At 38.0% G+C, this 22,709-nt stretch overlaps 2 protein-coding genes and 1 long non-coding RNA gene across 3 annotated transcripts in view; 1 reads left to right on the forward strand and 2 right to left on the reverse strand.

The window, feature by feature from the left end:
- LOC106544867 (uncharacterized) overlaps positions 1-3,279 on the forward strand; it is a 29,200-nt gene extending 25,921 nt beyond the window's left edge. Inside the window, exon 2 of the long non-coding RNA XR_015697358.1 lies at positions 2,271-3,279. This is a non-coding gene — a long non-coding RNA (uncharacterized LOC106544867). The remainder of the gene's footprint in view (positions 1-2,270) is intronic.
- The window catches only part of HNF4A (hepatocyte nuclear factor 4 alpha), a 67,500-nt gene extending 61,327 nt beyond the window's left edge, over positions 1-6,173 (reverse strand). Inside the window, exon 1 of the mRNA XM_014061268.2 lies at positions 6,026-6,173. Within this exon, the coding sequence (XP_013916743.2) occupies positions 6,026-6,077 (52 nt within the window). The 5' untranslated portion in view covers positions 6,078-6,173. The remainder of the gene's footprint in view (positions 1-6,025) is intronic.
- Positions 6,174-8,770: 2,597 nt separating this feature from the next.
- On the reverse strand, positions 8,771-20,828 carry R3HDML (R3H domain containing like). The gene is made up of 5 exons (XM_014061265.2): positions 20,538-20,828; positions 17,960-18,078; positions 16,576-16,708; positions 12,922-13,037; positions 8,771-8,914 (listed from the first exon to the last, which is right to left on the reverse strand). The coding sequence occupies exons 1-5, from the start codon at positions 20,796-20,798 to the stop codon at positions 8,782-8,784; spliced, it is 762 nt and encodes a 253-aa protein (XP_013916740.2). The 5' UTR covers positions 20,799-20,828; the 3' UTR covers positions 8,771-8,781.
- Positions 20,829-22,709: the final 1,881 nt, after the last annotated feature.

Below are 22,709 nucleotides of genomic sequence, written 5' to 3' on the forward strand. Positions count from 1 at the left end.
CTTCTCTGTGCTATCTTGGAAAAACCCCTTTCTTTTCTTTTCTTTTCTTTTCTTTTCTTTTCTTTTCTTTTCTTGCTTTTGTGTTGTTCCTAAGGAAAGAAATAAATGAACTGCTTTGCCTAAGTCTCTTGCTTTTATTGTTGTCTCTTCATACAACATACTTAACTTGATTTTCTGGGTTCATAAAATCCTTCAAATAATCTAAACAGGCTGGATTCTGACAACATGCTAAAACAAAGAGAATCTAGCAAGATTAATATTAATGAAGCTTGGCATTTTATGTAAGCGGTTCTACCACAAAACCGCGGAGGACAAAATCGCGGTCGACGAAAGCGCGTATGTGACGTCATCACAGCGCGACGGAAAAGATTGAAAAAGATCGAAAAATGTAAAAATAAAGCTAAAACCTTCCCCTAACCCCCCCAAACCTAACCCTAAACCTAAACCTAAACCTAACCCTTAACCTAACCCTAAACCTAACCCTTAACGTAACGAAAAACCTAACGCTAACCCTTAACCTAACGCTAAACGTAACGCTAACGCTCTAACCCTAACCCTAACCCTTAACCTAACCCTAACCCTAACCCTTAACCTAACTCTTACCTTTATGTGAATCGGCTTGCTGTAATTTAATTTTTATTTCAATTTTTCGATCTTTTTCGTCGCGTTGTGATGACGTCACATACGCGATTTCGTTGACCGCGCTTTTGTGCACCGCGCTTTTGACGGGTCACGATTTAGTCATGTGAGAAGTTATCATCCATCCCTCTCCCAGAAAAATGAAATATCATAGAAAATATTGAAAAGGCAGAATATTTCTCTGGATATGAAAAGAAAGAAACATGTTTTAAAAGACAGAATAGTTGCCTGTAGCTTCTTGCCCATCCCCACTGTTAATGGGCCATTAAGGCCAAGCTAGTCCACTTTTACATAATAAAGACTTCTCCACTGCAGCCCCAGAGGGGATGGGAGTAAAGGCATGATAATATTGGCCCTTTACTCAACCGACCACATGGCATCTGAGAACTCATCCATACCTGGATTCAAATCACTGCCTAGAGAGTAGCCCCTGCAAGGCCCCATGGGAGTCTGACAACCAATCAGAATACATTTCTTACACAGGAACAGGAAACAGAGAGGTGGGACTAAACAGGTTATAAAAAGCCTAGCAAGCCCCTCCTTCAGCCCTTCTCTTCTTCTCCACCAACATTGAAGCATGTGATCACCTTTTCTGTTCAGGGCTCAAGCCATGTGGCCCTGTCCAACAATAAACCAACTTTCCAAGCAGCCTCCATGTCTCCAGTGTCTTTTTCCCCACTTGGAGCTGAACCCAGAAGGACATTTCTTTCAACAGTCATAACACTCACAGAGGTTTCATATCACAGGATAAATGTGAGAAAAGAGTACACAGGAAAAATAAACCTGGGCAAAATGATAACATAAATTTGCGAATTGCTTATTAATTAGGTGTAGCTTCAAAAAATATTTTCCCCATTTCCCTCTCTCACAAATTTCCCTTTAGAGTTATGCTTTTTAAACTCCTAGGTTGGAACTTTTTTTTATTGAAGCCAGACAAACTATTTTACTAATTATCTAAAAGTATGTTTCGTCTTGTAAAGGGAGAAAAGGATTCTAGAAGTTGCCCTTTTCTAGTGATTCTGGATGTGTCCAGCTTGTTTGCCTGCCTCAATCACCTAAAATTGTAATTCCTCCAGGCAGAAGACAAAGAGACTTCCAAAGTTTTAGAAACCAAACAAAACCACCCTTTTGCATTATATTGGCTTCACAATAGCATCACATTTCAAATCTGACAGAAACAGGTGAGTCCTGCTTGATAACATAGCTCTATGTGTATCCCAAAACTGTTTGTTGCAATTTGCCACAGAAACCTAATAGCGGTGTACAGAATATCACCCTAAAGACTATAGTAGAAGAAAATTATTCAATAGGTGACTTGAGGGAAACCATATTGAACATATATTTAATTTCAACTACATTTACGTCAATGTTCATGTTTATCCTGGCTTTACCCACCAGTTTTATAGTAGATTTTCTGGCATGTTGTTCCAGGAACAAAATAATTCATTCACAATCAGAAAGGAAAATTAAAGGAAAACACACTACAGTGAATGATATGAGGCAACCACAGGAAATGAACACAAGGGTGTCCCTCATCTTTGTGCAGAAAGGCACATTACAGTTGGACAGGTTCCAGATTTTCTCTTAATACGAACAGTACAAAGGTGTTTTGTTTTTTTTACAACTTCCAGGAAAGCAGAAAACAACTGAAGATGGCTCCACTAAATGCAGAGAAAATGAACACAGCGGAATGAAGAGCCAGCAAATATACTGACTTGAAATTATCCACCAGTGCCCCATTCAGTTCCGCCTTGCAAGGAGACTGCAACACAATGGTCTCTGGCAGGTTTACAACTCTGGACCATGAAGGAATACACATCATTTTGCTCCAGTTGTGGTTGGCAGCTTCAAAAAGGCCACTGGGTCCATGTCCATTCTTTTCTAATCACTTTTGGAAATTGTTTGTTTTAGCTATTAGGAACAACAAGATTTTTAGTATTGGATGAATATCTTTCAATCCTTAATAAAAGAAGTTTTAAGTACAAATGTAAGAATTTAAAACAAATATAAATATATTTGAAATAAACAGCCAAAGGAGGATTAGAACTTTGATTTTGGAAAGTTACAAATAGACCAAGGGTTCAGATGGATTTGAAATAAAAATTTGGAATTATGAGAATCCTTGAGAAAAGGCTTTTGTTTTGTAGAAAGTTAGTACCCACCCCTCTCCTAGAAGACTGAAATATTATAGGAAATATTAAAAAGGCAGAATATTATATTTCCCTAAAGGAGAAACATGCTCTTGGAAAGCAGCATCCCACCTTTCTTAATAGCCCCAGCAAGCATTGGCCAGCCTATCTACAAGACAATTAGACCTTTAGTTCCAGGGTGATGGGATTAAGACATGACCCTCCAGGACATAATAGGATTATCTATCAGCAGAGCTCACCACAAGGCACAACCAAGCCCCTTCATTGCATCACTCAGCAAGGTTCATCTAATCGTATCTCAGACAACCTCAGCTATAGCCCCCTGGGAGTCTGACAACCAATAGAATACATTTCTTGCACAGGAATAGGAAGCTCAAGGGCAATAACCAAGAATGGGTATAATACCTCTTTCTCTCTCCTCCATGTGTTCAGCTGCCCAGTATCTAAAACCCATGTGGTCCTGTCCTTCAATAAACCATCTTTCCAAACAGCTCTATGTTTCCAGTGTCTTTCTCCTCATTTGGAACTGAACCAGATGGATATTTCTTCCAACAGTTTTAAATTCTCTTTAAAAAAATGATGGATGAGACTTTGAAGGTAGGACACCAGAGGCAACCAGAAGAAATGAATGATTTCAATTAAAGGAGAAGAACACTTAAATTTGACTTACCAATACAGAATATTAAATTGAAGGATTTTTATGAACAATGGATGTGGAAATTAAATTTAAAAGTGACTGTTACTAAATAGTGTTAAAAAGGTATTATGGGAGAGGAACAAGTTTTACCACACAAGACCAAAGCTGATCAAAAAGTGGATTTTAAATTGACAGGCTAAAAGAAATATATGGAAAACATGCTATCCTGGACATACAAATGAAATTGGTTAAGATCTCAATAATTAAAAGAGATATTACAAATAACAAACCAAAGAGTGACCTGGATAACTTTCCTATAGTAAATTTACAAAAGAGACTTTTTAAAACTTTGAAGAAATTTGTCAAAGAGATAAATGAAAAGAAATACAGTTCTAGGACATTATTTGAAGGGATTAAAGTTCAAGGTTATTAAAAGTAGGAATATTAAGTTGGTTTATTTGATCAGCGTTAAAACAAAATATATTATTTAATCTCTAGTAACCCTTAATGGACTTTGCTGATCAGGATTAAATAATAATACTTTGTTTATAGATAAGAGATGGAATACAAGAAGAAAAGATCAGTTATTGTATTTTAAGAGAAAGTGATGTTACAAAATTGTTTATATTTCCCATGATAAAAGGAGAAGTTATTTCTTCAATTTTTTTTGTCTGCTATGTTCTTTTTTTTCTTTGCTATTTTTCTATTTTTTCTTTCTTTTCTCTGTTTTTTATTTTTATTATTTTTGTTTATATGAGTTTTTATCTTTTTAGCTGAAATTTTAAATGATGATATTTAAATAATATTAAAAAAGAACAATCCAAAGGAATATCATATGAGTTGATGATCTGATTTTTAGACAAAAAATTATAACACTTTTCTACAGCAGGGCAACTCTTCCTTTGGCTATGGAATTATGAAGTTCTCTTTCACCATCAGAGCCAGCTTCATCCCACCTTTATATTATATATATTATATTATATTTATATTATATTATTTATAATATATATATATAGTCACAACCCCTGGTAAGCCCCAATTATGGGAGGAAGCTATTTATTTATCAGCACAAAACACATACACACACACACACACACATGTTGTATTTGTGCTGATAAATAAATAAAGGGAGACTAGTATAGATCTATTTCAAGCTATTTAGCTCTAAATAGACACTAAATACATACATACATACATACATACATACATACATACATACATACACTATCTATATCTATCTATCTATCTGTCTGTCTGTCTGTCTATCTATCTATCTATCTATCTATCTATCTATCTATCTATCTATGTTGCTTTGAGATGACTAGAATACAATGCTTTACATAAATAGAAATTGGTATGTACTATGAAGGATTATAAAAATCCTGATGACCACTATCTGTTGTGAAGTGTTAAGTGAACCAGATCAAGGATAGAGTCCAAGTGGGCAGCGGAAATCTCACTAGCTTCTGAGATTCACTTCTAAACATTTCTTTTCCCCAGTGACCAACATAATATAGGTTCATACAACAAGCAAAGCATACTATTATTTTAATAATTAGTTTAATTTGGGTTTAGCACATTGTGATTCGTAGTGATTGGTTGCCTATATCCAGCTGCTAATATAATTTATTAATATAAAATATGTAATATGCAAGTATTATAAATAACATAATAAAACTCCTTATTCCAGTAGGTTATAACTTGTGGGTTTTTTTTAGTTTTGTTGATTAAAGAGGTGGTCTTAAGTTGCCACTTTTGTCAACAAAGGACAATGGGCAACACAACATGTACTGGGAGAATCTTTTCTGCACGTTTAATTCACATGAAATCAATGAGCAAAACAGGACTGGAAAGGGCTCTGTTAGTGCATGGGTACATAGCTTAGACAGAAAAGTCATTATTGTTCATCTTTAGCGACAACAAATGCATTATGCGTATAAATATGGGTTAAGCATTCAGCCCACCTCAGAACTCACAACTGGAAATATAAGCGTGACTTTATGCCATTTGAACACCACAATGCAGTCCTTCCATATATATCTATTCAGAAATCAGTCTCATTGAGAAAAATCTGCCTTCCTTTGTTACATCTCTTTGCAAAGTTTTTGCAAAGGTTAGCATGGTCTCTCTTTCTGTCTTTCTCTTTCTCTGAAACACAGACACACACACAACAGCAACGTACAAATTTCAATACTGCATTTGAAAAGTTTGCTTTTGTCCCTGTCTCAGATCTAAGGTTAGCTGAGCTTAGTTCCTAACCTCCTTTCCTGCTGGTTTTACATTAAACTTTTTTAAAAAAAATTGGCAAATTCATTCTCACTTCAAAATCAAAATAAACTCAGTTCAAGGAATGCTTGTTCGCTTTTTCAAGTCAAGGGCAGCAGTGCTGCTTCTCCAACAGACTAAGAGAAAGCCAACTACAGGGAATCTGAGACCACAGATAGCAGGAAATGCATGTTGGCCTAGCGCATAAGGTCTCCATAGATCAACAACAAACAGCAGGATTTGTCGGCCCCGAGTGTACACAGCTTTGCTCAACCTCTGAGCGTCTCTCCTCAAAAACAAGAAAAGATAGGCAGACAGGAGCCTGTGTACTCACCATACGGAGGGGCCTCCATCTTAGCACTTAGCTGTGTGCTTACATTGACCATTTCTCATCAGTATAATTCTGAAGAAAATGGGAAAGTGTAAAATAACAAGAAAAGAAGCTGGGCGAGGGAGGGAGGGAGGAAGGGTGAGGAAACCTGCCTCGCCTGTTATCTTATTGATTCGCTTAATCAGGCCTAATGTGGGTGGAGATGTTAAATAGTAACCAAGCTAGTATGGAAACCAACTTGCAAGGTGCCGTCTGCCACGGTAGCTATAGTGACTGCTCCCAAGCTTGAAACTCAAACATGACTTTATAGCACACTTTTGGGATTTCCACTGACACCTGGTTTCAGGCCCGAGGTGATTCCCTACGAGGAAAAATTGCTGTCCTCTGGATTCTCCCTGACAAAGAGGCACAGAGAAGCAGCTCAGAAGAGGGAAACAGAGGGAACTCCCACGAGGAGGTGTGAATTAGGTCAGTTTTACAGCTGCTGAGACATGGGACATTTTATTGCCCTCCCCAAACAAACACGAAGAACAATGGCTTTGTGTGCAGACAAATGCAGATAGATCCCCATGCTGTCGCTGGGGATAAGCAGCCCACTTCTGTGGCCAGACCTGCATTTGTTTATAGGTAAAGAACAGACAATGGTGAATGAATTAGTGCCAGGCTCTGTGTAGTGTGTAAATAAATCAGGGCGTGTATGTGTGTCTGATTGTACTTACGCATGAGGGAGGGCTGGTGCTACCTTTGTATTAGTTGCTCTGGCCCATTTTCAGTGAGTTTTTCTAAAATGTATGAGTGGCATTTCAACCATGCTGTCAGTGTGGTTTCACACCACAGGCAGTGCATATATGAGCAACATAACCAATTTAAACTTTAAATGTTGGGGGGGGAAAGAAAAAAAAAAACAATCACATAAAATTCTGAAATTATTTTTAACAGTCAAAGCAGCTGCAAGTAGAACTGCCCTGCCTATATTAGCTTTGATCTTAGCAGGGATGTTGGGTTCTTTTATATTTTTATGGGATAGTGGAACTTCTGCTGAATGTATGTATACAGGTAGTCCTTGACTTACAACCACAATTGAGCCCAAAATTTATGTTGCTAAGCAAAACTGTTGTTAACTGCCTAAATACAGGACTTTATTTTTTTTCACCACTGAACTGCATCTTGTTAGATAGACCTAATGTTCCATCTGCCAGGATCCTTCTGAATCTTGAATCTATCTTCCAAAATGTTAGAAATTCACCATAGCTTTGTGTTATCTGCAAATTTGATGTTCTTCTTCTCTCTCCTCATCTAGATCATTTATGAAGAAATTGAAAAGCACTGGGTCCTAAGGGAAAACCACAGCATGCTTCCCTCCATGTAAATATAATTCCTTTGAGACTACATACTGAGTGCGGTTGGTCAGCCAACTGTGAATCCATCTAGTAGTGATACTCTCTATTCCACATTGCCCACCCTTGGTCATTCTGTTTCTCTTTTTAGATAAGGAAGTATCATGAAATTATAACTTATTGGTGCACAAGTTTCTAGTGCTTAATCAAATAGGACAAAATAAATGTTATATGAATGAGACAAACACAATATATGGTTAATGCACTGTTTTAATGTAACCCATTAAACAACTCACCCAAAAGATTAATGATTTTACTGAGAACTATGTTCTTTATATATGTCCAGCATATATATAAAATAATCAGGATGATGTTCTTATTTAATCTAGGAGACATATTTTGGCAAAACATTTGCTAGGTGCAAATCAAAAGTGGACTTTTGTCATCAGATCCAAGTGAAACATTATTGCAAGAGAATGAAATGGCAATTGAAATACATTTTCTTTTAAAAAATTAAAAAATCAAATTACTCTAAAATATTAGAGTAATTGTGAGTAACGGAGGAACAAAAATAATTAGTGTGTTCAATTATTATTAAAAGAAGAAGAAAAATGACTATAATAAGAATGAACATTAATCAAATATTATAACTTGATTCCATGATTCAGACAAAAGCAAAAATACCTTGATGGGGAAGAAATAGTACATGATTAATTTTAAAATATTCAAACCTTGCATCAATATTACATTTACTGGCTAAAATGTGGTGTTATTTATTGTTACCTTTATATCACACCTTTCCTCTGGGAGCTCAAAGTGATAAAGAAGGAGAGTTCCACTCATTTGAATATAATTGGCATATCCCTGTAAGAAAGGTTACAATGCAAAATAATGTGTTCCATGGTTGAGTGTTATCTCCTCAGTCCAACAGCATATGCACTACACTGGTCTCAGTTGTAAATCAGAAATTCTTTTCCTGTTGATTCTTTAAATGCCTCCCGGGAATGCCTAGAGATGCACTTACTTGTTAGTTTAAATGCTATTTGATGCCTGTCAAATTGGCTTCCCTTTGTTATTTACAATGGTATAATCCTACAACAAATAAAGAAATCAGATTAAGAATGTAGAATAAACAAAATCTTAGAATTTATTCCCTATTTAAAATTATGAGAAATGCTGGCTCTTGATCATGTGTATGGATGTCAAAATATATTTGGAGCTGTATTATGGTATGGAAGATTGGAGAAGGGTGGGTGGCTAGATAATTTATAAGAATGAAGGTGCATTTATAAGTAAATAATTTTTAAATTAAAATTAGACATCTGTTTTATATTTGGCCCAATCTTCTGTCATCTCCTTCAGAGAGTATTCCTTCCAGAATTTCAACATAGTGAAATATGTTGTCAAAGTGCACATGCATGTTCAGAACCAACTGATTCTGTTGGATTTGAATCCCAAATAACACATGTTGTTGCTGCAGGTGCCTCCATAACTAGGTGGGCAGGCTGAACAAGGTTTCCCCATTTTGTAAGGTGCTTCTCCTATCCAATTGCCCCTGCAAACAAAGAAAAGCAAAGCGCATGAGCAATATTCTCATCCTGGATGCTATCCTGGTGCATATTATTATCTTCTTTCTTTCTTTCTCTCTGTCTGTCTGACTCTCTCTGTTGCTGTCGCTGTTGCTGTTGCTGTCTCTGTCTCTCTCTCCCTCCCTCCCTTCAAGTTAATTCAAGTTTTTTATTGGTATATGCTTTCATGCAGTGTTGTATCAGTTGGGCAGTGTTGAGCTCCAGGTTTTAGTGATCAGACAACAAATTTTCTGACGTTTCATTGGAAACCATGGCTGGCATTTTGACAGCAAATAGATCACATTGCCTCTGAAGATACAAGATACAGTTGCTGGCACAATGTCAGGAAATCTGTTGCCTAGACTAGTCGCTAAACGCTGACGCTCAACACTGTCTTACACTTTTCTTGGCAAGAAGACAGCAGTTTGTTATTGCCTTCTTCACAAGGCTAAGATGGCATAACTGGCTCAAGATCACCTAGTTGGCTTTATGCCTAAGATGAGACTAGAACTCAGTCTCTTGTTTTCTACTCGGGTGCCTTAACCACAACACCAAACACCAGACTCATATGAGACCCTTACAAACTAGTACACTATTCAGAATGATCTATTATTTATTTATTTATTTATTTATTTATTTATTTATTTGTTTGTTTGTTTGTTTGTTTGTTTGTTTGTCTTGTATGCCGCCCACTCCCGGAGGACTCCGGGCGGCTCACAAAAGACAAGGGAAAGGGGGGAACGAGACAAGATGGGAGGTATAGATAGCAATAGAAATGGAAATGGAAAGAAGCAAGCTTTATTTCACCCCCTGCCAGGGGTGTATTAACCATTAAGCAGACTACACACATGCTTAGGGCACCAGGCGCAAAGGAGGCAACACAAAGTTGAGAAAGAAGAAAAAAATTCAACAAACTTCGTTTGTACAGTTATGTACAAAGGAGGGCGGCACCACAATTTGTCAGTGCATAGGGCACCAGTGAGCCTTAATCCGCCACTGCCCCCTGCCACTTGTATGGGAATTATTTATTATCAGAGAAACTCTTCTCCATAATACCTGCACATCATTGTTCAACAGGATCAATTGTTGGTCATGTTCACCATTGATACAGATTGGCAGGATAGCAACCCAAGCAAAAAGCAAACCAGAAAGATTAGCGATGCTGCTGTCTCTCTGCATTAGGAATAATTAAACACCTTTCTGCACTCCTATAGAAGGGATATTTTAACTTCCCCTTCACTGCAGCATATGCTATATTCTGCCATGCCCTCATACTGCCTTGTCTCATCACGTAGTTTAGGCAGTTTAAGTCATCCGGAAGTGTTCCAGTTTTAAGTGTTTTCTTTTTCTCTCAACACCATTTCTGCCATGGACGCAATCTGGCATGCCTCACCAACGATGCAATTGCCAATATGGTCAGTGGTTGGGATATGCCCAGCTCTGATGGGTCACTTTATCTTGCAATGACTATGCCTCTTCCCTTCCAGTCATTAATCCTGGAACCCTCCTAGGACTTTCATGGCCATTTTGGCTTGTGCTGCAAGAGAGACTGGACATAACTGGGAACAGGGCCTGAATAACCTTACTCAGGGCCAATCTGGCAAACTTCACTGACATTCAGGCAAGATTAACAGAGGCAGATCCAGAATAGTACATCAATCAGAGGTGCAATGAGCCAGAAACAATAGGCAAATTATGGGCTACTTTGAGTATTATTTGTTGAGTTTATTTTCTGTAGTACAGTAATGTGCAGAGTTTTTAAAGCGGTACTGGGAGGCCATACTCTAATAAATAAAGAAATTACATTACATGAATTGCTTCTTAAATGATAAGAATTCCCATACACTTTATCTTTAAATATGAAGGATATTTGAAAGTATATGATATTACAAGGATGGACAAGAGCTTAACTCTTTTCCCTCTGGCCATTTTCAATCCTCAATAATTCATTGCAAATTGGTTTCTTTCCTCATAGACTCACATTTTACATGCAGATCCAGATCCAGAGAAGTCTGCATATATCTTTTAATCTTTCTGTTTAGGCCTCTTCCCTTACCATTTTCCCCTCTCAAGAATATCTGTCAGTTGTCAGAAGGCACTATGGCAGTGATGGCGAACCATTTTGTAAAGCTATGCCAAAACTGTGCGCGCCTGCGTGATAGCGCATGTGCCTGCACCCACAATTCAATGCGCCTTGCCCACCTGTGCATGTGCATACGACCCCCACCCTGCGCCTGGGGAGGGTGAAAAATGGGCCCAACGGGACAACCAGAAGTTCGGGAACAAACTTCCGGTTGGCCTGCTGGGCCTGTTTTTCTCCCTCCCCAGGTTCTGGAGGCTTTCCTGAAGCCTGGGGAGGGTGAAAACAGCCACCCCCGGTCCTCTGAAAGGCAGAAAATCATGTGTGTGCCAGAGCTGATGGCTCACATGCCAGCAAATATGGCTATGCGTGCCACCTGTGACACACGTGTCATAGGTTTGCCATCACTATGGAATTCATCAAGAACAGTTCCTTGATACTCTGAGTTCCACATTCTTTTCTCCCCTATATCTTTATATTAACCTATACTAATCCTAATCTTGCTCTCTATCAATGATGAGTTCTTTTTAAAGTCAGCTTTTCTCAACTTAAAACTGAATTGTTGAACAATGATACCTGTAATTCCCCATAATTATGGAAGGTTGCTATTTAATGTATTTGTATGACACTCAAATAGGTTACTTACTTTTTAAAAAAATGGTTAATTTTTTTTTATTCTGTCATATAGCATTTTAAGTATACATTCGCATAGTTTATTCTTCTATAAATTTATCATTCTTATACATTTATTATTTCATTTAATAGGTTATAATATACAATTTGGGTTGCTTTATTTACCATCCCTTCTTTCTGTTGTAACACCACCTCATTTCCCCTTTCTTTTCTCCCGCCCTCTCTTCTCTACTTTCTTCCTTCTTCCTCTCCTTCCCCTTCCTTCTTCCCTTGCCTTTCTCCTGCTCCTCCTCTTCCTACTCTCTCTCCTTCTCTTCCTCTCCCTTCCATCCTCCTCCCCTTGCCTCTTTCTTCTTTCCCCCATCTTCCTTTCATGTTCTCCTCCTTTCTCTCTTTCTTTTCTATTATTGTAGGTATCTCTTTCCAGCTTCAGTTTATATTTCCTTGGGATGGTATTTCTGCAGACCCAAATATAATTTGATATCATTTCTTATTCCCTTACCTTCGCTAATCTACCCTAGCTTTATTTTCCTCCCCTTTATAGCTCGCTTTTGCCTGCATACTTATATATTTAATATTTTCTTTTCTGTTTTCCCCTTTCCCCCTCTTTTCCATTTAACAGTGCATTGTCTAGGTTCTATATCTTCTCCCTATTTTATTTTCTAGTTTCCTTTCTCCAGCCCCGGGATGGCGAACCTACAGGTGGCACATGGATCCATTTGTCAGGGCACGTGAGGCATTGCCCTGTCAGCTGGCCAGCTCGCATGCATGTGCTGGCCAGCTGAATTCAGCTTTTCTAAAAGCAATTTTTCGCCCTTCCCAGGCTCCAGAGGCCCTTCCGGAGGCATCAGGAGCTTCCCTGAAACCCCCGGAGCGCAAAATCTCCGGTTTGCTCGTAGGATTGTTTTTAGTCCTTCGGAGGCTTCAGGGAAGCCTCCTGAAGGTCCCTGAAGCCTCCGGAGGGCCTCCAGAGGGCAGGGGAAGCTGCTTTTGCCCTTCCCAGGCTCCTATAAAGCCTCTGGAGCCTGGGGAGGGTGAAAAAAGCATGCAAAAAATGGGGGAGCACCTCTCATGCATGCATGCATACTGGGGGGGTCATGCGTTGCATTATGGGTGCGGCACGCCTGCGCACAACCTCCCTGCTCTTCCCTCTTATGGCACGCGAGCCAAAAAAGGTTCGCCATTGCTGCTCTAGCCAATCATAGAATCTTCCCCATGTCTTCAAGTATTCCAATTCCTCTTTATCCTTTATTTTCATTGTCAACCAAATAGGTTACTTACTTGATGGCATAATTGCACACTAAGTAGACCGCTTGCCGCCATGTGTTTCCCCACACATTTATGTTGGTACAAGTGTGGATAGCACAGCCAATTCTGTTGCTGGAAGCCCACACCATCTGTTAGGAAGACATTACCACATTTTTGTAAGAGAGTGGTAGATCCAAAAACAGAATAATTTACCAAAAACAATGGGATGCTTGTCTTTTACATAATGTGAAAGGCTTATTCAACAATGGTTATTAGCCATAAATGGAATGTTTACATACTCTGGATGATACTATTCATACCCCACAGTTACTTTGGGATGTGGAAGCAGTAAGGAAATTGCTATTTAGTGATAACTGATATATAGTATTTCCTATATATCCATTTCCTATATATAGTGCATTTCAAGAAGCATTTGGCTGCCTGCTCAGGGCCTAGAAAACAGAACTATACAGATTCTACATTACAGAATTTTGATCTGTCTCAGCTGGACTTTTCCTATGTTCCTTTTATGGTATCCACTTAAGGTTATAGTCTAGGTCAGCCTTCCCCTAGTGGATATTCTCCAGATGTGTTGCACAGCAACTTCCAAAATTTACAGTCAATGGCCATGCTGACTGTGCATAATGGATGTAAGAAAAGACTGACAAAGACTGATCTCTTTAAACAAACTTTGATGGACCTAATGATTAAAAGTTTCTGTAAAGAAAGCACTGATAATAGGGATGAGGGGAGGAAATATTCTTGCTTTCCCATGCTTAAAATTATGGAAAGGTGAGATTACCATCTGGTGGATATTTAGTAGCATTTCAACACACAATTCTATTCCTGGACAAGCAGGAATAGGAAGAAAGGCACTGTTCAAAACATATATGAGTCAAGTGTTGCTGGTACCTTATTTTATTTGTTTGTTTGCTTTTTGTAAAATATATTGGCTGCCCATCTTACATCAGAGTAACTCTGGCCAGCCTACAAACAATCATAAAAAATAAAGTACACAGAGCTAAAAGACATAAATAAAATACTACAAAAAGCCTATACTGTAGCCCAATTAAAAGATGGGGGGAGCAGGAGCAGGGGTTTAAATAATAACATATAGGTCCCTGTCCCCAGATAGAATTTTATCTCCATAGGACTTTAGCATCAGAATATAATGGAGAATGATAACTACCCCTCCCCCCCCCCAAAAAAAAAACATTGGAGGCAAACATTGCAAGACAGTTGACAGATCTTTCATTTAAATCTGTATGAACTCTTAATTCCCCAAGCAGGAAACACTACTTCAAGACTGCCAACAATTTTAATTGCCGCAGTCCCTGCATCATTAACAGCTTTATCCTCACATGTTGGTGAATAATGTCGGTGAGTGTCTTGAAAAACTTTACTATGACTACCAATCTTATCCATATCCCTTTTTAAATGATTCCATTCATGGGGAAAAAAAGGTAAAAATTGATCTATGGATGGCAACCCTAGTCATTAGGAACGAATGACTACTGGGGAGCGGGAGGAAATTTTATGAATATTTCCAGTGAAGGGTTCCATGTGCCATAAAGCAAGTGGCATTTGGCACCTACCATGTTTCTTTTACTTATTTATTATTTGTAAGAAAATCTGAAAGCAATGGATGAATTATTATTCCATTACTATTGTTTACCAAAGAAAAGTGGAAAATCATGGTAGTGTTGGAAGAAATGCCCAAGTGGGGAAAAAAGACACTGGATTCATGGAAGTTGCTTGGAAAGAAAGTTTAATGGTGGAAAGCAGGACCACATGGTTTGAGGTCCCAGGCAAAAAAGGGGATCACATGCCTGGAAGATTTTGAAGAAAAAGGGGGAGAGATGCTGAGAGAACCTGAGTTTTATACCCTCACTTGGGCCCCGCCTTGTAGCTTCCTGTTCCTTTCTAAGAAATGTATTCTGATTGGTGGTCAGACTCCCAGGGGGCAGGGGTCTTAGCTAACTTTGTAGGCTGTTTCAGGCTTGGTTGAGCCTTGCTGGCTGATGTAATCTTCCCAGGTGCCATGTAGTGAGATGGGTAGAGGGCTTTGGGCAATTCCTACTATAGCTCTGCCTGAGGGAGGTAGATCTTTATTATGTAGAATAGACTGGCTCAGGCCTTAATATCCCATTGACAAAGGTGGGGGGTGCTGAGTTTCTGCCTCCCTTTTAGGGGAAATATTCTGCCCTTTTCAATATTTCCTAAAATATTTCAATTTCCTAGGAGAGGGGTGGGTGCTAACTTCCTACAGTAGAAAACTACAAGTGGAAGATGAAATGTCTATTGCATAAAATTCCACAAACAACATAGGGAGATTACACAATAAAAGATTTTCCTGCATGGACCCTGCAGGAATCATGAAAAAGGAGGTCTAATACATTAATTAATGTTGGGATATTTTATTTCTGCTTTAAGATGGGAAATATTTGCTGATCCACTTTGGAAAACAAAGTAGCTCAAGTCTGAGGACATTTAATATTATCCAAGAATCATAGATATTCCTAGTTGAAAGCTTGTATGTGTTATTTCAGGCCATTCTGTGGGTTTTAGACAATTTGCTTTCCTCAGGTTTAAATAGAGACAGTGTTCATGGAGAAAGAAAAATCATGTCTGGAAATGGGAAGAATAAAAACAGGATTGCCAGATGATTGACTGAATAATCTGTGCTACTAGATGTAAGAATAAATGAATTGTCAGTGGAATGAGTTCATCAAATTGGCCATGTTCTTTGATGAAAGAAAAGTGGAAAAAGCATAAAATGAATAGTGCTAATGCCCTAAATCAATTTTGGTTATGGATAGACCGATACATAGCTCATCAAAGGTCCTGGATAAGCATCCATCCAAAAAGGCATCAATTTTTTTTTTCTTAAGGATGTCTAAATGACCATTTCAGTATGGATGTAAACAGAAATGCCTGAAGTTATGTTTATAAACATCTGGATGATTCTTTCTGGCTGGACTGTGATAATTATTCATCCCCTTTAATGTCAACCTGTTGTTCAAACATTTTTTTTCTCACAGTTGAAGGTGTATAATCGTATGATTGATATATAATCCTATGTTCCAAATTTTTGTGATCTCTTTAATGGATAAAGGAAACACTTTGAGATTGAATCATTTCAACAGGAAATGATACATTTCAAAAACAAAATAGCTGGAAAAGTATTGCATTGATGGAACTGCTTTATTTATTTAAAAAAGGGAGCAACTTGTGAATCAATGAAAGGAGGAATTACACGTTTGGAAATAAAATCTGTGTGAGAACAGTTTATTGAGATTTACAAACTATGTTTCTGCAATGTGAAATACACAAAAGTATTTAGCCAATCTTAAACCAAATGGATTTTTCTTAATATTAAAAAAATCATCCATCCATTCAACTTTGCTTGCATGGTTACAAGCATTAATATATGCACACACACACATAAGGTGAATGAAAGGATCTGTATAAACTAATCTAAATGTCTTTTTTTTTACTCCTTAGGCACAATATTGTTCTGTAATGTCTAGTTAATGATATGTTGTGTTTTCAAGCTGATGTCAATATGTTAAAACTGCTCTTGAAAAACCTGGTTTTGAAAAATAACATAGAGAATTTCAACATAAGTAAAAAATAAATAAATATTTACCTAGCTATAATGGCTGTAGACATAAAATAAATATTTACCTGAGTATAATGGCTGCAAACAGAACCATTACATTTGGAAGGACATCTAGGCTTGCATTCATGGGGATAAGGAAATGTGTAGTGTTGCTTCTCATAATACCAAGATTTTACTAGGTCCATCACTGAATAGTACCTACAGAGGACATACACAGTGTATGAATTATTCATTTATTTTCATAAAAGAAGCAAAGAATCCAATATCCAAATCATTTGACAGGGGGAAATGGCATACGGCGCCACATCTATATCTTTTCTCCCCCAAGAGATCAAATATGGGTATCTCTAGAATTCACTACTAATATCTGCAGTTCAAACACAACTAGACAAACTGGAAAGAATCAGATAGATGGAAGGATTAAAAACCTCTGGATACCTTCCTCTGCCTCTCTTCTTGGCCCACCCCATTGTCAGGACAACTCAGCTGCCAATCAAGTAGCAGTATTGGACAAGAGTTGTAGCTCTGTGGAGGAGAGGAGGCAAGATGGCTTCTGGGCAGCTGTGCAGCCAGAGGCCTTGTAAAGAAAAGGCTGAATACAAGAGCCAAAGCCCAGGAGTGAAAGTACAGAAGCAAATGAAGGGATAGATGAAAAGAGGCAATAGGAAAAGAGACTACAGCCAAGAAAAATGAGAAGAGAGAGGAGTGTATTTCTTTCCCTCAGAATGACATGAGGCAAAAGTTCTTCAAAAGGTTTCCCTCAATTGGAACAAAGCTTTGGAAGAAGACAAGAAATGTCCAGATGTTCAGCCAGGAATAGACAAGGAGAAATGATGAAGAAAAAGCAAAGAAATTGACAGAAGTACAAAGCAGACATTAAATAATTTATATGAAGCTTAAAACAAAAAATAGTTTTATTATTAAGATTCACTTCTACAATGTTGTAGGCATTTATAATTCACAATTTCTTGTTTTATTTGTAAGCTTTCCTTTAAAAAAAAAACTCTCTCCCCCTCCCACCTCTACCCTTCCAAAAACTAGGAAAAGCAATATGCCACATCTATTATCTTATGACAAAGAGGAAGAAAAACTAGTGGGGAAAATAAAAAAGTCATTTGCTTAACATAAACACTGAAGAATTCACAAACTGCTTTTTATAAGGCCATGGAAAGGAAAAGGAACAACTGAAAGTGTGCACAGGAGTGTGAATACTATAGCCATGCTTCCCATGTGGGTTATGTGCAGCCACGGCACCTATATGTATATTGAGATCATAAAGAAATGCATAGTCAGAAGACCATAGTTGATTTATTTGCTAAGGACTGAATAGAGGTGAACTACCTTGTTAATATGATTTTTTTAATGAAGCAACTTCTCTGGAATTCTGCAAGACATTGGCTCCATTTGACATCACAAAACACCCAAGCATTGCTGAAGTACACTCCTTACCTGCCAGAGTGTATGGCAAGGTTTTGCCCAATCAGTGTCATCAGTTGTGGAGGTCCATGTTCCCATAGGCAGCGTTTTGCCCATGCTTCTGCAGATCTGGCTAGCCTCTCATCCCATATCTTTCATGAGAAGTGAGAAAAACAAGAATAATATAAAAATCAACATATAACAGGCAGTTGGCTACCATATAGATGATTCATCACTCTGTCTTAGACTTGATGCATGCCACAGGACAAAGAAATATAGGACAATGCTAACATGGCCTGGAAGACAATGTTAGTATGAGTAAGATTTTTTCTTCTCTTTTGCAATTTATATTTCTTTAGGTATAACTTGGCAAGGGCAACTATTTGTAGTTGGCTAATCTAGAACTAACTTCCTTCCTTCCTCCTTCCTTCCTTCCTTCCTTCCTTCCTTCCTTCCTTCCTTCCTTCCTTCCTTCCAATATTGCTATATACAAACAATGAAGATTTATTTCTGAAGAACCTTGATAAATTAGTGAATCAGGAAAATCCTTGGACTTCATTAAGGCATTTGATAACATAGACCACATCTTTCTTTTTGACAAGTTAGAACAATGTGGGATAGAGGGGACCACTACTAGAAGGATTCACAGGATCCTGCTTGCCTGCTTACCTGCATACCTACCTACCAGCTACCTACCTGGATGACAAGAGATTTGGATGCTTGCTTACAGAGACATTTTGAATACTAAGCTGAGAATTGCTGGTAGTAGGTTGCCTATCTCTGGCTACAGAAGCATCAGCTATATATAGTAAGTAATATAAATGAATTTCAATTGCTTCATTTCAGGCTGAGAGCAGAAAATTAAAGATAATTTTAATGGATTTTAAATCATCTAGCTAAAATTGAGTATGCCTGGACATCTATTTAGCACACATTCTTAATGCAAGCAGATTTTATGTTTGAGAGAAAATGACCTTTCCTTCCCCCCCCCTAGCACAAAGCTATCCTACCATATTAGAGATCACCAAAATATGCAATTATTGTCCCCAATATTACCCGAGCATGATTTTAAATTAATATGGACCTTTTGTAAGAACACCAGTTATTCTACCTCCAGCTCATTTCACAATTATTCATCATCACTGCTTCCAAACTCATAAATTTGTAATCTATGAATCTAGTGCCAGATATTAAAGCATATTAAAACAAAAAGTAGGACATATACTTTCAGATTTGATTTTAAAACATAAAACTGAATAATCAATGCTTTACCATATTACTTAAAAGTTTCATAAATACTTATAAGGTTTCTCTAAAATCCTGATGCCCCCACCCACATATACGTAATTCTTACTTTACTCGAAAAGTGAACTCTACACATGTGGAGGAAGCCTAAAAGGCCATTAACTTGCTTTAAACAAGGTTCAAATTGCTCCCATTGAAAATCAAATTGCCCCCCTGTGGGGCATGGCTCTCATGAACCACTGCTCTAAGGTAAGACTTTTCAATACAATACAATAGCAGAGTTGGGAGGGACCTTGGAGGTCTTCTAGTCCAACCCCCTGCCTAGGCAAGAAACCCTATACCGTTTCAGACAAATGGCTATCCAACATCTTCTTAAAGACTTCCAGTATTGGAGCATTCACAACTTCTGGAGGCAAGCTGTTTCAAAAACATAACTCCCAAATGATTACTGAAAAAGATGATATATAGCTCATGTATCTTCAGAAATTTCCATTGCTACTTAACTAGGAAAAATGCAAGTATCTAACAACTTTTGTACACAAACACAACTTAAAAAAAACACCTTAAGTACATTGATGTCATCTCACATTTAGAATAGAATGGAATGGAATGGAATGGAATAGAATAGAATAGAATAGAATGAGTTGAAAGGGTCCTTGGAGGTCTTCTAGTCCACCATCCCCTCTGCTTAGGCAGGAAACCCTATACCATTTCAGACAAATGGTTGTCCAAACTCTTCTTAAAGACTTCCAGCATTGGAGCATTCACAACTTCTGGAGGCAAGTTATTCCACTGATTAATTGTTCTAATTGTCAGGAAATGTCTAAGTTCTTCTCTCCTTGATTAATTTCCATCCATTGCTTCTTGTCCTGACTTTACTAAAATAGTTTGTCAAACTTTAAAAATAAAGCTTTGTGACAGGGATTGCAAATGTGAGTGCACACGCCACCTCCGCGCATGTGCAGAGCATCAAAAATGGGACATGATGACTTCTGGGTGGGTAGGCGGAGCCTGTTACTGCGGGCGCCTGCAAAGGTAAGCAGAACAGCGATGGGGGGAAATCCACTATGCCATACGATTTAGATTAGATAGAAAGCAGGAAAACTGACGATTCTAGCTAATATAAATCGCACATCACAGTTGATTGTCAGAAATACTAGTTCGTCTGAACCGGTAGCATTTTTACTACCAGTTTGGGCAAACCAGTCTGAACCAGGATCATTTAACCCCTGTTTTGGAGAATTGGCAGAACTTTTACACCACACCTCAAAGGAGCTGTCCACCAAACAATCAATTTACAGTGTATGTTGTCTCAGTGTCAATGTGCTGTTTCCAACCCCAAGTAGCAAGTACAAAAGAAACTTACCATATACTCCATGTTAGCAGCTGGAGGAGAAACTTGTGCCCGCACTTGATTATGATAGCCCAAAAGGGCACTCATTTCCCTGGAAAAAATATAACGCTTCTTGCGAATCTTTGATACTCCATGGATATAAATGTTTCTGGTGTCAGGGCTGCTGGAGGGATAAAGAAGGTCAGTAGTATTGGGCAGCATGAAGAAGCTTGATTTTTGTATCATCCAGAAGATTAAGCCACTAAAATAGAACTGCACGCACAAAGGAGTCATTTTAGGATTTGCACACTTTTCCTCTTGAATCAATGTTTGATTTGGTTAATGCAATCAGTTTGGAAACACCTTCTTGCTTCCTCTGCTTTACGAACCTAAAATAATCACAGACAATGTTTAATTTTTCAATTTACTGAAAACAGAAAAAAGAATGAAATCTGAATTTCACTAAAGACACTTAGAATAAAGTATGTTTGGCTAATTTGAATTAATCAAATGCTTGAAATTAGCTGTGAAATGTCTAGAGGTGTTTTGTCAGTGCTGCTTTTGAAGAAGTATTCCCCCCTCTTTGTCTATCCAAGAATGATCCAAAATGCTCACTTGCGCCTGCTTAAAGTGATACTAATTAATAGAATACTTCCAAATCAGTTTACCCTTTGATTTCACAGGTAATAAATTCACTAAGCAAACCTGGTACATAAACTGAAATCACAATAGGCAAAAATATAAAACAAGAAAAACAGTGAGTTAAGAAAATGCAGAGGCTGTTTCTTATACACAGGGGAATAAAATCAACTTCTCATTCTTCTTTAACCCTAGGAAACATACTTATATTTTCTGATATTCCCCAAAGAAGCTAGTAAGAGGACATTCCCCAGACGACATACCTTGAAAGCTGTGCCAAGAACAGCTGAGAAATGTTAGTTGCTTCAGCAGCAGTTAACTCAAAAAGTGACCCTTAGAGAGAACCTACACACAGACACATGTGGCAGACAGATTTAAGACAGCCAATTCCAAGAAGTCTTTGATGGCAATCTGACGCAAAATCTGCATCTGAACTCTTGCCTTGGGGAAAGTTTTAAAGACTGAAAAGTGCTCAACTGGGCAATTTATGACTCTTTCCCTGTGTACACATGGCTTTGTTTCTACCACGTTTCACTGCTTCTTAAGAGTTATGAGGTTGGAAAAGCTGCAACGGCTATCCAATTAATACATTAACACTGCAATCCTATACTTGTCTACTTGGAAGAAAACCCTAATTCTCCTGAAGGTAGAAATTGGTTAGGAAAACAAGGACAAAATCCATTTTTATCTAGATTTAGAAAGGTAAAATAGAAATACTCAGGTAAGCCATTTAAAATTGAGGGATCTGGGTTCCAAACTCTTAGTTCATGGCATCGCTACTATTTGCCCTTGGTTCAATTGGATTGATTTACTTAATTTCTTTGCAAAAAATTACCCATATCAACATCCCCATATTACTGGGTTTACCCAAAACATTTCTCTGTATCTTAGTATGCTCTGTGAATCAAGCCAATATAATTTATAAATAATGTTTATAGTTTAACATCTTTTGGAACCATACCAATAATTTTGAAGAAGATGGATACTATAGTTTCAGTCTATGATTATTAAAGCTGATAAACATTTTGCATATTATCTGAAATGAACTGACTCTGGTTTAATCAACAAACCACGGTTAACTATTGACCTTCTCTAAGGCTAGAGTCTAATTTCGAGTGAATCTTAGGATTTTTTTCATCCATCAGATGCCCTTCAAATTCCTTAAATGATCTTCTAGGTGAACCTCAGACCCTCTGGAAGGATGTAGTAAGAATCTTTGGCTGGCTTTGTTGCCATGAGGTAAGCCCAGTGGTGGGATTCAAATAATTTAACAACTGTTTCTCCGCCCTATGATTTTTTCCAACAGCCAGTTCACCAAACTGCTCAGAAAGTTAACAACCGCTTCTCCCAAAGAGGTGCGAACTGGCTGAATCCCACCACTGGGTAAACCCTAATAACAGTTCCAATCCATGTTTGGAAAATTCACCAATTGTCTTCTTCCACCATCTCCCAGTATCTTTTTATCTACTTCATCTCCCTCAACTCCTTTGTAAACCAAGGGGAGTTTGAGGAGCCCTGAAGGAGGAGATGTCATTTGGATGCAACTTGATCCAGAACCCCAGCTTC

The sequence above is a fragment of the Thamnophis sirtalis genome, unplaced genomic scaffold (assembly GCF_051295495.1).
Source record: "Thamnophis sirtalis isolate CommonGarterSnake01/CBP01778 unplaced genomic scaffold, rThaSir2_p1.2 scaffold_7, whole genome shotgun sequence".
NCBI classification, from domain to species: Eukaryota; Metazoa; Chordata; class Lepidosauria; order Squamata; family Natricidae; genus Thamnophis; species Thamnophis sirtalis.

Excerpts from the sequence above, each read along its gene's own strand:
- R3HDML (XM_014061265.2), bottom strand. The coding sequence starts at position 20,798 with ATGACTCCTTTGTGCGTGCAGTTCTATTTTAGTGGCTTAATCTTCTGG. Across the intron at positions 18,079-20,537 it reads CTGCTAACATGGAGTATATG|ATATGGGATGAGAGGCTAGC; the intron begins GTAAGTTTCTTT and ends TTCTCATGAAAG. Across the intron at positions 13,038-16,575 it reads TTTGCAGCCATTATACTCAG|ATGGTGTGGGCTTCCAGCAA; the intron begins GTAAATATTTAT and ends TCTTCCTAACAG.